Source organism: Lissotriton vulgaris, chromosome 2_1, assembly GCF_964263255.1.
Source record: "Lissotriton vulgaris chromosome 2_1, aLisVul1.2, whole genome shotgun sequence".
Taxonomy (NCBI): Eukaryota; Metazoa; Chordata; class Amphibia; order Caudata; family Salamandridae; genus Lissotriton; species Lissotriton vulgaris.
Window position 1 is genome coordinate 234,525,508 of NC_141687.1, and position 13,201 is coordinate 234,538,708.

At 42.6% G+C, this 13,201-nt stretch overlaps 1 protein-coding gene across 1 annotated transcript in view; it reads right to left on the reverse strand.

Annotated features, from left to right (window-relative positions):
- KSR1 (kinase suppressor of ras 1) overlaps positions 1 to 13,201 on the reverse strand; it is a 588,594-nt gene that overhangs the window by 132,640 nt on the left and 442,753 nt on the right. The window contains 4 exon segments of the mRNA XM_086954818.1: positions 5,565 to 5,671; positions 5,764 to 5,834; positions 8,469 to 8,552; positions 12,031 to 12,088. Of these exon segments, the coding sequence (XP_086810944.1) occupies positions 5,565 to 5,671; positions 5,764 to 5,834; positions 8,469 to 8,552; positions 12,031 to 12,088 (320 nt within the window).

The following is a 13,201-nucleotide window of genomic DNA, read 5'->3' on the forward strand; positions in this document are numbered from 1 at the left end:
GATGCTGGCGCCTTTGGTTTTATACACCATTTCTATGACTCCTATTCATATCCCAAATCATTACTTCAAGTCCATAGATTCTATTTTGTTGAAATTTTTATGGAAAGGAAAAAGATCTCGAATAGCTCTTTCAGTTTTGAAGAGAGACAAATCTATGGGTGGGGTCAAATTCCCCAATTTTAAAGCGTATCATAATGCCTTTTCTTTAAAACAAGCTCTACGCTGGCTCACTTCAGATCTTCCGTACTATCCTCCACTATGGCTTACGCTAGAATCATCCTTCCTCCATCCCTATGACTTCAATGAAGTTCTTTCCTTTTCCTCTAATGTTTCTTCTCTTCGGTCCCCTATAATTTCTCGCACTCGCTCCCTTCTCCAGCCCTACTTATTATCTTCTTATCCTTCTACGTCTTATCTTCACACTCAACCTATTTGGCATAACAAACATCTTCAAATTCGCAACCGCTCTCTCTATTGGAAATCTTGGCACTCTCGTGGTTTAAAATGGATTTCTCAACTTCTTTCTGATACCGATCCTCTCCCCTTTCACCTTCTTCAAGAACAATTTTCACTACCTTCCTCTTCTCGTAAACAATATTTATCGCTGATTCCTTCCCTTCTCCAATATCTCTCCGATCTTCCCTTTACCAACTCTATTCCTATACCTCATCTTTCCATCTCTAATGCCCTTGACCAATCTCCCTCTGCTTCTTTTCTATATAAAAATCTACAATCGTCGACTGAACGCTCTAAATCTAAGGTTGAGCTGGCTTGGGAAAAAGACTTGTCTCAAGAGTGGCTCCCTATTTTTTGGGATAAGATTTGGTCTAAAATTCACAAAACATCTAGAGCTGCTAATACTACCCAAACCTTATTTTTTATATACAATCGTACATTATACACTCCCTCTATTTTGTCATCTTTCTCATCAGACACTCCCTCCACCTGTTGGTCATGTTCTTGTCCTATAGCTGATTTGAAACACATGCTCTTTGAATGCCCTCCCATTCTCCGTTTCTGGCATTTAGTTTGGTCTCAAATCCAAAAACTTTTCAATATCACTCATCCCTTTTCCATCCTTCATATTTTTCTGGGTTCCCTTTCCCCTGATCTTCCTGGATCTCACCTCAAACTCAAACTACTGGACCTCCTGATTGCCATAGCCTTTCATCATATTACATCACATTGGAAACAGGCTAATGATGTTTCCTTCACTGCATGGTGGAACGCAGTGTGTTTTAACCATCGTCTAGACACAAATTTTGTATCCCCTATTTCCCTAGCAATTCAACGTGACCTACTATGGATACCCCTTACCGAATACCTATCCCAGTTCTCCAGACCACCTCCCACTTCTCCATTACGCAATGTCGAAGTTCAAAAACCACCTTGAATGTTTAGTCTTAATATATATGAATCTATCGATGCACATTATGTTTTCTTATTGTTATTTCTACGATTTTTACTTCTAATGATTTTCCCTTCTCCTCAATATTCTTGCATCTCTTCAATATACATTGTTTTCTTTACGTTATTTTTCATGAATAATTCCACTGTAATGTAAGAGAAAAAGTTGTGTTTTTATAACTTATGATTGTTTCTTCCTGTACTACTGTACTGCTTTGCTAATCTCATTCCTTAATAAACTTCAAACTTAAAAAAAAAAAAAAAGAATTGTAAGCTCCTGGGTGTGCATGCAATCAGGACCGCGTCATCCGCGTAAAGCAGAACAGGAATATGACGCGACCCCACCCTTGGGCAATCTGCCTTTAAACCTAACAGATGCTGCTCCAAATTGTTAATATAAAGGGAGAACAAAAAAGGGGCGAGAATGCAGCCTTGCCGGACTCCACTCATGCAGGGAAAAGAGTCCGTCAGTCCCCCCTCCCTGTTAAATCGAACCTTAGCCGGGGTGTCGCTATGCAGTTCCCTAAGTATGTTGATTAGGCCACTCTCTATCCCCATGCTGGACATCATGTCCCACAGTTTCTCCCTGTTGACGTGATCAAATGCCGCTGCCAAATCCATGAATCCCATATAGATCGATTCATCACTGGCCATGGTATATTTGGCTGTTAGCATGTAAAGGTTCAGGCATTGATCACTAGTGGACCTCCCTGTCCTAAATCCATATTGAGTGTCCGAGAAGATGTTATTTTCTTCGGTCCACTCGGACAGTCTGTTGAGGATCGCCCTACCCAGGAGTTTGGCCGATACGTCAATCAGGGAAATAGGACGATAGCACTTGGGATCGTCCCTATTGCCCTTCTTAAAAATCGGCACAATTATCGCTTTGGACCAGGACGGTGGCAGACCACAGGTAATGGCAGTATTTATGACCCTGGTCATTAAAGGGGCCCAGAGTTCTATGCTGCTCAGAAACAGGTCGGGGGGAATTCCGTCAGGGCCCGGGGCTTTGTTTTTGGTCAGACCCTCTATCCCAGCAGTGATCTCCTTGATAGTAAATACAACCGTTGAAGCCTGAGTTGGAATTTCAGGTAGCTCTACGGGAGTACCGGGCTCATGATTATACAGACCCCTATAGTGGGTGACCCACTGTTCTGGGAGAATATTTGACCCTATCTCCGGGGTGTCGTTTTCCTGGAAAGTTGGTTTATTGATGATTCTCCAGAAACCCGCTAAATCCTTTCTTTCCCCTGCTTCTCTTAGGTCTGCCCACGCTTCTACCTGAAGAGCGAGTTTCCTCCTCTTGGTCTCTTTTTTATATATCTCCCTACACGCCTTGATTTTTTGGGGGTCCCTTGGTTTAAATTTAAGGCTGCTTTTAAGCTCCCTCAGTGCTTTGGAGCAAGCATTATCAAACCATCGAGGGTTACCGTGGTTCCTTGTGGGCGCACTAGTTTTTAATAGGCCATCAATCAGATTAGCAATCTGATCGAATGCTTCCAGTAGCCTTGATCCGTGGACTTCTGTGTCTAAACAGTCATTAATGGCAGATTTGCCAGCGTCCACCAGGGCCTTATAAAACTTTTTCCCTTCTATTTTGGACCACTTTAATCTCCTGCCTTGATCTGTTACCCTCTCCGTGATTGTGCGATGGTCTCTACTTTTTGAACCCGCCCTATACATCAGCTCCAAAACAAGTGGGTTGTGGTCGCTGAAACTGCTCCATTCAATCCCTACACTAATTATCTTATTTAGCAGGGATCTTGAGACCAGAATGTAGTCTATGACAGATGAGCATCCTCTGCCCTTGAATGTGGGTGGGAGTGTACCATCCTTCTGTGTGCCTATCATATTAATAGTATGCTCAAGATCATACTTGAGCCGGAGCATACTAAAAGCTGACCCTGTCGGCGTATGGGAAAAATGCGGCCCCTTCTCCATGGGGCATTGGGACCAGTCTGTGTTTGTTGGGACCAATGCAGGACAAAGGTGGCAATTAAAGTCTCCCATGACCAGCAGCGCATATGACTGCCCCTTTTTCTGGACTGTTGTTTCCTGACCCAGCCTATAATCCAATTCAGCTACAGGTGAGGTATGATTTCCCGCTATCTCGTTGTTATAGATATTAAAGACTGTGAATCTTAGCCCCTTCCCGGAGAACCGAACTGCCTGAATCCCATGGGAGTTCCAATCTGGGGAAGACCAACTGCCCGGAAGGTCTAAATCTATGTAAATGGATAGTCCTCCCATGGCTCTCCCTGATCTTGATTTTTGTGCGGGTACAAAGAAACACTTATACCCCTGCAAGTGAAAATTGTTCTCCGGGGCCCATGTCTCCTGCAGGCTGATTACATGGAATTTTCTAATGTAATCAAGCCACTCTTTATTGTTAAATTTACCTGCCAAACCTGCTATGTTCCAAGAAATCATTCTCAGTACCTCACCACTCTGCTCTATTCCCCCTTGGGGCCCGTTTGTGTCTCACACTCTGACTCTTGTGTGTCCAGCCCGTGTCCCCCTCCTATACATTCAATATCTGTAACCCTGGGCCCATCTAACACAGACTTCCCGACCCAACTCGATGGAGTTTGCTGTGCCAGGAGACTTTGCTCCTCCATCTCCTCTGCCAAGGCCCCTTTTTCCCCATCTTCTAAAGGGACAGTATCCGTTTGTCAATCAACCCCCTCAAGGCCGTTCAAACAGTTGAACCGGTTGAAAGTGTGAAAGGGTGGCTCTGGGCAGCTAAATAGTGGCCTGGGGTTAAATTCATGATGTCTTCCCCTCCGACCAACCCTCTCCCAGTTATCATAGGTTTGAAACGGATGTGCAGGGGCAGGGATAGGGGGAAAGAAGGAGGACACCTGAAGGGTTTGAATTGTTGATTCCCGAGATCTATTCTTTCCTTGACATATGTGAGAGACAGTTCCAGCATCCCTGAAGCTCACCAATATGCAGTCCCCTATTATGGATTTGTGTGTTCTCCCCACCCATGGCACCCTTCTAACCATTATAGTTTCGTTATTTAGATGTACCGGGAGGGGTTTGTTCATGTTTAGCCACTTGATTACCCTGCTTTTTAAGGAACAAAAATCCTCAGCTTCACCCGCTTCAAGTGGGGGGACGCCCGCCATGACAACCGTGAAATCATTTGCCTCTGGAGGTAGATTAGGCCTACGTGGCCTGGAGGGAAGCTTCATTAAAGGTGTCGGTGCAGCACTATCTACAGGCTGTGCCAGAGGGACAGGGTCTACGGGGGAGTGGACCTTTTGGAATTAAGTGACTTGGTTGGTATAGGATTAGTCCTCAGGGGTTGTGGAGGGGCCACAGCATTCGCAGCCTGTGGGGGGGCTGAGCTCATTGCGCTATTTAAGGGCTGCTGGGGGGCCGTAGGAGTGGAAATGAGCTCCGGAGACCTTCCCTGGAGGCCAGCCGGGGTTTTCATGCTACTTAATGGATAGTTTAGCCGTGCGTCTTAACAGTTATACACACTTAGCATGTTCTCCACCAGGCTGCAATGCACCGCCTGGGTGGAGAACATGCACAGCCTCCCAGTCCCTGTCTGGGCACCGAACCATGGCGCTTAGACCAATCACAATGCCGATGTCACACAGCACCATGATTGGCTAGGGAGTATGGGAGCCTGTGTTCTTTCTGCTTCGTGGAGAGAGGACAGACGGAGGAGAGATGGCGGCAGTACCCATGTAAGTGGTTTTTTTTCATTCCGTTCCGCCCCATCCCGCCACCACCAATCGCTTAGTTTACTTACAATACCAGTCCACTGTGGCAGCTACATCCGAGCTCCATGATTTTAAGATGTCAACTAAACTCATGGGTTTATTCACAGTCCACGATGAGCTGCCAATTGCATGCAGTGGAAATAAGATTAAAATGGACACCATATCCCTTTACTTCATTTGTCGTGCTGACAGACTGGATGGGTGGGATATGGCCCCAGTGAAAACCCTCCATGCAAAGCAATCCTAGAACGATGTGAATGCAGGCCTTCTAAAAATAAGTAAATAACAGAGAGCAGGCAACATAACACACACATGCTCTAAACCCAACAGCTGTCAATACAAAGGCGGTGGGATCCTATACATAGCCTTCAAAATTAATCCCCACAGGAGACACAAGCCACATAATAGTTTACTGGATACCTTTTTCGTAAGTGCTTTTGGAAGAGTTCCAAACTGTGGCTCCGCAGATCTTTCTACCGGATTATTAATGTCCGAAGGCACTGACTCTGTTCTTCTTATTTTTGCCACTGGAAAAGAGAAGGGAAACTATTAGGGCGCTCTAAGGCCACTGGGCATTGAGTAGACATTCACGATGTTCCATTAGAATTCCAAAACTTACTTGGGTGGCTGGGGTGGAACGTTATTATACAAGCGGGGGCTTCTTTTGTACATTTGTTGTGACATTTTAACCTGCAAAGGAACCAATAAATGTGTCAGAAGTTGAAAATAGTTCTATTGAGTTAACACTGAGTAGCACAGACACTCTGCAGCATGTGCTACGAAATGGTCAATAGCCAGCATGCAACACTTTTTGAATAGACGAATAGATAGATAAAAACAATAACAAACTGATAGATAAAAGCAAATAACATTAAAAGAACCTTACTACCATTCACCCAGAACACAAGCTGCATCATGGCTTGTTGGGGGGCCCACGGCCAGAGGCTGAGCAGCCTCAGCCAACTCAGGTTACTAATTCACAACCAGCACTGCCCGTGTGGTGTTGAAAATGTGTATGCAGATAATCTCTGGGCTTCAGTAAAGGAGTCAGTAACGTAGAAATGTTCATGTTCTACATACCTAGCACCAATGCCACAAGTGTAGGGCCTCCAGAACAGTGGATGGTAGAAATCCGAACACTGGCTGCCAAGCTTAAGAGCACTTAATTTCCCATCCCTTCATATTAAAAACCCTACATTGTAAAGTGGCAGGACCTGTGCTCTAGTTTAGCTCTGGATACTCAGACTATTCACAATCTATTGCTGCCATAAGTTGGCAGGGTATGCTCAGACGGGAGTCCCTTGCTCACTGGATTTAAGCAAGCCGGGCTGAAGACGGCTGAAATGCCAGAAACCGGTCCTCGGAAGCTTGTTTCCGGTCCAGGGAAGGCATGGCTTGGCAGTTCGGGCTGGACTGTTCCCATGAGGCACAGGGTCAGACTGATTTGCATATGGCCATGTCTGAACTGGGGTGGCAGAGTGGGCTAAAGAACGGTGATGGATTAAACCCAGATCTGTTGACTGGGTGTGAGTGTTTGATTGGTTCAGATGCTCCGTCCATCACCACCCCCTTTTGTACCGCTTTGTTCGCCATAAGTTGGCAGGGTATGCTCAGACGTGAGTCCCTTGCTCACTTTGCCACTAGATTCAAGCAAGCCAGGCTGAAGATGGCTGAAATGCCTGAAACCGGTCCTTGGAAGCTTGTTTCAGGTCCAGGGAAGGCATGGCTTGGCAGTTCGGGCTGGACTGTTCCCATGAGGCACAGGGTCAGACTGATTTGCATATGGCCATGTCTGAACTGTGGTGGCAGAGTAGGCATAAGAACGGTGATGGATTAAACCCAGATCTGTTGACTGGGTATGAGTGTTTGATTGGTTCAGATGCTCCATCCAACACCACCCACTTTTATAATGCTTTTCTGGAGACAGGCAGGCTTCAATCCAGGACAACTATGGTCCTTCTGTGGCCAACCTTACTGACCAAGCTGAAAGATGGATAACGCTCCAGCTGTCAATGGCAGAAAGGGTCATCCCAATAAAGATGACTGTTCTCCCCAAGTTTTTATAACTAGTTATTAATATACCCATTCCCCTTTGTCAAAACTTCTTTGCCATCCTATGTACGTTGCTTATTAGAGGATTATAGGGCGGCGCAGCACCAGTTCTTCGACATTACTACCACGCTACCCAGCCTCACTTTGCTATTTACTGGTACACCCATGAAAGTAGACACTATAATCACCAATATTTCAACTAGACCTTCTCATCTGATACAGACGGTGAGGTGTATTTGCTGGTCGATATGGAATATCGCCAAAAAGGAGGACAGAATAGTCTCTACAGTCCAGACCTAAAAGTAGCATATAACCCAGCCCTCACCCATGTTTGAAACGGAAGTCATCAATAGTAAACGTGAGGCTGGACTAACACAATCCGGGTAGTTATTCAAAGAGGGAACATTTCTGTCCCTCCAGCAGTGCAAGAGAGATAGACAGACTACTGTCCTAGACATCTTCACCTACTACAGGATAAGGTGTGCAAGACAGTGCATTGACCCACATACCCAGTTGAACTACCTGAGTTTCTTCCTTTGACACATCTTCTTAGAACACCAGATGCACGGGCTGAATGTTCAAGTGTACAAATTGTGCATAGACTATGTCCCCGTAAACTCATAGCACAGGTAAATTGGGAGCTTGATATTTATGAACACCTGTGCAGTGCTGTATGGACTTACTGTTGCACACAATGAAACTCACGTCCACAAAGTACATGCATAAATTAATTATTGCATTTCGAATTCATAATCAGTATATACTATAACCCAACATTTCTACATGAAATAGATACCAGTGTACCAGCACATTGTGCTCATTGCTCCACTCACCCATTTGGCCTGGTAAGAATTTACTGGTTAGATTTTGTTAAAATGTATACATCAGATTACTGAGACACAGGTAGACTGCTCTTATAGATTATTGCTGTTATCCTATGTCAAGCCCCTTCCCAACGTTGGTAAGAATAATAACTGCAGCACTCCTATTATTGGCGAAAAGACGACTGCTTTCTTCTTGGATGAAGGGTCCGATTCCCACCATATAAGAATGGCTTACTGACACTACTTACTGCAATGAAACTGCTGAAACACAATACTTATGGGAACTCCTGAAAAGGTACTTGGACAATGACTGAAGAAGACTTCTGGAGTAGGCGGTATTGAAAGAATACATGGTAGATTTTTTTGATTATGATTAGAATTCATTAAGAGCCCCAAGAAGCAGGTAGAAGATCTCTCTGACCCAAGCCAGGAATTAATCTTAACTCACTTGCAGTGCTTACACTTCACTCCGAACATCATGCTTTTATGACACACTTGACACACCTTCGACAGCCAGGATTTGGTAGAAAACCTGAGATACGAAAGAGTAAACACATTGTCAATATTCTGAAAATTAAGACATTCTTTATCTAAAAACCATGTGCTAGGAAACTTTGATATGAATGCAGGATTAAGGATTCATGTGCAGCTAGTCTGCCTGATTCTATGCCTCATTTGAGACACTAGAATTGGTGGGTCTCTTATGGTACGGTCGCACACAATGCTCGCAAACTGTTTGGACTTTGTAATTTAATTCTCCTCCCCCCAGTGGGGTGACAAAACACAGCAAACAGCAGGCTTTGTAGGCCTTTACTTAGCAGTTTTGACTGTCCATGCTTCTTTTTCTAAGCTTGATCCCATCTTAAATTGAGAGTGAGTGTCTGTTTTAGGGAGAGAAGGGCCTTTGAAGGCGTGTGATTAAATACCGCACTGGAATGTTATTGCAAGAGATGCTCCCAATTACCAGCCCTCCCTGCCACAGTCGTGTCTCACCATATGTGAAGCTTACTTGGTACATAGCTTCGATTTTTTCCAGAACAGGTATTGTTTAACGACAATAGATTTATAATCCTTCCAACCAACAATCACTGTTAATAATAGTTTCGAGCTAGGCAGTCTCCAGCCCTCTTCTCACTGAAGGAATATCAGAGCATTATCAAGTGGAACAGCAAGACAAACATGGTTGTCGAGTACAGTGTGTGCTTAGACTAGAACAAGAGTGGAAGACATAATGCTTCTGAAGGCTCCAACATGTTAATGTATTGCAATCTGATTCTCAACCTTTCCACAGGTTTTCACCTTAATCTGCAAACAAGAGGGATTCTTGGTTGACCCACGTGTACCTCATTATCAATTATATAATACAGATTTGAGAAAAGGGATTGCTTGAATATATTAAGGTAATCTTTGAGAAGAATTTACCACAAGAAACACTAATGCAAGATCTTGAGACACGACATGATTGATAATGTATAAAATATGATTCGGCATCAGCCCAGTATGCTGCTACCATTGAGCAGCTAGAAATAAATAAATTATTCCAGGTCCTCCATCTGAAAGCTATTACAAGTAAACTATGTGAGGAATAATAAAGGTGCCCGTAAGCAAATAATGTTCAAGGAATTTCATAGCACTTCATTACACTAAAAAACAATTACAAACAGGCTTTCCTCTACAATAATCCCCTCTTTGTCACAATATGTCAAAGTAACAGCATTTTTTGATTCATAGAAGGTTAAGGGGTATTTTCTATAGTGGTGATAAAATGTTTGCTCAGTATTTTATTATTTTGTATACTTTAGTATTTTATTTTAAAGGCATTGTAGAAGAAACAGACTTTCAGATAATTGTGTAATCAAGTCTCTCTACGGAATTTTTTTAACATTTTAGCCACAACTCAGTGATGCAGACTGCCAAGCTTCTACAAGCCATTTTTAAGTGTGCAATCGTTAGAATTCATAGTGCGAAGAGCAAAATCAACAGCAGTGCCTACAATTCGCTCCAGGGGTTGACAGCTTTTAGTATTGCTAATGGAAAAAGTACTCAACGTCGACTTTTTCCACTGTTATCAAGCCTTTAACAATGTAATCAAACATATCAGTTGTCACTGGTTTATCTTTCAAACCGGTCTTGCTTCACTTGTTTTAAGTCATATCTACCCCAAATAATTAAGCTTTGGTAAAATGAACATCAGTTCTTGGGATTAATATTTACATTTTAAGAGTTTTTTTATTTGACATAGTATGTGTTTAGTATCTTTATAGAAACTATCTCAGAGAAGCCCACACTCCAGCCACTTCCTTTAGAGGCCCTGCTGGACTTGAACTGAGATCTTATTATGTGGAACTTTGACATCTGTGTGCGCTCCATCACTCGATGTATCAGATTCCTCACTCAAAGAGGACATTTTCAGGAAAGGTTTGGAGTGCACAATTGGTCCAAGAAGGCAGCCTCCACTTAGGTTTTCAAAACAACCACTATCTATGTAAACGAGTTCCATTTAGAGTAACTGACTGTCAAAGGATCCTAGGCGGATAGTCTGAAACTCAAGCAAAGATCAGGCCCTTCCAGTACATATGATAGACACTTCTGCTTTAGCCTTTGTACAAAACATTGTGCTATATAGCTAAATTGTCAACTGATGATCCAAATGCATAGGTTAAATAACTGTTTCACCAATGGATAAAACATGTATCCTCCACAAATAACTTAATGTCAGCGACCCTCGATTTATATATGGTCTAGAATTGGTTAGAACACTGATCTGAAATAAAAAGCAGCATCAGCAGGTATACGCTACATAAACAGGTGGTTATTTTCATTGGTCAGATATGTCCAGTACTACTTTTAATTTTGTTGTTGGTCCCCATATGCTTGGGCTACCAATAAGGCATGTTCTCAAAGGCCCATTCCATCAGCATTTCTGCGAGTCCCAAACTCATACTAAGTAGAGACACATTCTGCTACTACACCTTTCTACCTGCAATTGTCACAGGTATGTGTAGAGGCAAAGTACATGCGACCCTTCTGCATCTTAAGTGGAGCGGGTTGGGGAAGAGATGATGGTTGGTCTCATGTCAAAATAGTAATTTCACCAGATACTTCATACCTGTTGTTTTCTGGTGATGCATCTCTTGGGATTACTTTCAAGAAAGAAAAAACGCTGATCTTTTAAATGTCATGTTATACTGGATACATATTTTTACTTACTTGTTGCTATATTTATATTTCTTAAACAGACTCTCTGTGCTGCTCTGACTTTCACAATTCCAAAAGCTACAAAGTCTAAAAAGCCTTTAAGAGGTAACAACTCTGGGGACACACAGGTGGCCTGTGAGTGATCTTCAAGGTAATCTGAGCAAGTTCTATGGACCACGCAAGTGCCCATAGAAGGCAGCATGAGATCTACTAGCCCACACTGCAGATGTGGTCTACAGGTACTTGTGGTTTTAAGCCCCGTTCCCCACCATTCCTGAACTAGTGTGGGCAGTACAGCATTCGCTCTCTGAGTAGGTACAGTCCCAGGAGCACAATGAGTTCATTCAACAGAGATCTAGGTTAGGGCAACTGTATTCAGAGAGAGAACTGTATATAGGATGCTTCATAAAGAAGATCAATGTATGTTTAACTCAAGACGTTTGGAAGCAGTTAATTTTACTTATTTTAAAATGATAAGTAGAGGTGACTGAATATGCAAAATAACTTATATCGAGGAGTTGAGAGGAGCACATAGAAATGGAAAGTAAAGAGCCATACAGAACAACAGTCCATTGTAATCACTATGCACCATCTCACCATTGATATCTTTTTTCAAAGATCTGGGAACAATATCAGCATTAGAAAAACTGATAGTCAACATATGAGTTTTCTGAGTGTTCAGAGTCATTAAAGTCTTAAGTATACAAATGTTACTTATTTCAGAAACTTCCAAAACATTACTCCTTTATGATTCATCTATCGCTCTTTTAGTGATGTGTCAAACAACATGTTTTGTCTGGATGTGTGCTTACCTGTGTGTTACAGATAGCTCGAAGTCTCTTCGTACCAGCTGTGGAGATGCATGTGGAACTAGTGGAACATGGTAAAAGTGGGTAAAAAAGTTCATTAAGTTTAAAGAAATGTACGCTTTAACATAAATACCGAAATTTTACATCATGGTAAGAAAACAAAGAGTCACAGTTAATCCGACATTGCAATACAGGAATTAATCTATTGCTTGCAGACCGATGTGGGAATGTCCCTTATATGTTACTCAAAAGTAGCCTATGCAAGCTCCCATGTGCAGCTGGGATTTGGAAGTAGGAAGACACAGGCAATTTAGGCAAAAACGGGGACTCGCTAGACCACACCTCATGAGGATACAAACCAGCTCCACCATAGGGTGAATTCAGCCAGTGGGCATTGGCATGAGCAAGCCAACTGAAAACAAATAATGTGTCCCTTAAAATATATTTTATTTAAACCCATGAAGCTGAGAGTTAGAGTACTTTGCCTGTGTACCATGATTGAAGTGAATGCCATCATAAAATGGTAGGAATCAGGGCCAATCGGTTGTTGTGAGAAAAGGAAAAAAAACATACACTCGCTTCTAAGGAAAGCCAGGCTAAATCAAGAAGTTCTGCCAAACACACTTACATAGTTATGGATAGGTTCAGGAGAGAAAACCTGGCCCAACATGCCCACCAATGTCCCTTTAACAGTCTATGCATATTGTACTTAGTTCAATTTTGCTCGCTCTGCGCTATTAGTCCCTCAGACCAGGCCTTTCTGTATTTAATTACTGATTTTACCCCAGTTGCTTCTGTGCAAAGAGGTATAAGGAATTTACTACACTTTCCGTAAAGAAGTTCCTGTCTGTTGATCCTGACCCATTTGTATGTTAAGAAACTGTTCTCTCTATGACTAACTTAGACATCCTTCAACCCATTCAGGGAGGCTGTTTTTTAGGGACAAATGTTTAAAAGTCGATTTGTGACAAATAGAGAAATTTAAATGGAAAGACTAAGCATCTCCCACACTAAGAAGAAAATATATAAGACTTTTCTTGTATCTATCAAAATAGGCCTCTGAGAATTTTTCTCAAGTGAAGCAACACAGTTTGTGTTTATATTTTTCTGTGTATTTGTGACATTCTTTTAGCTCATCTAGTTGCAAGAAATTGGATGTATGTCAGAAAGTTTT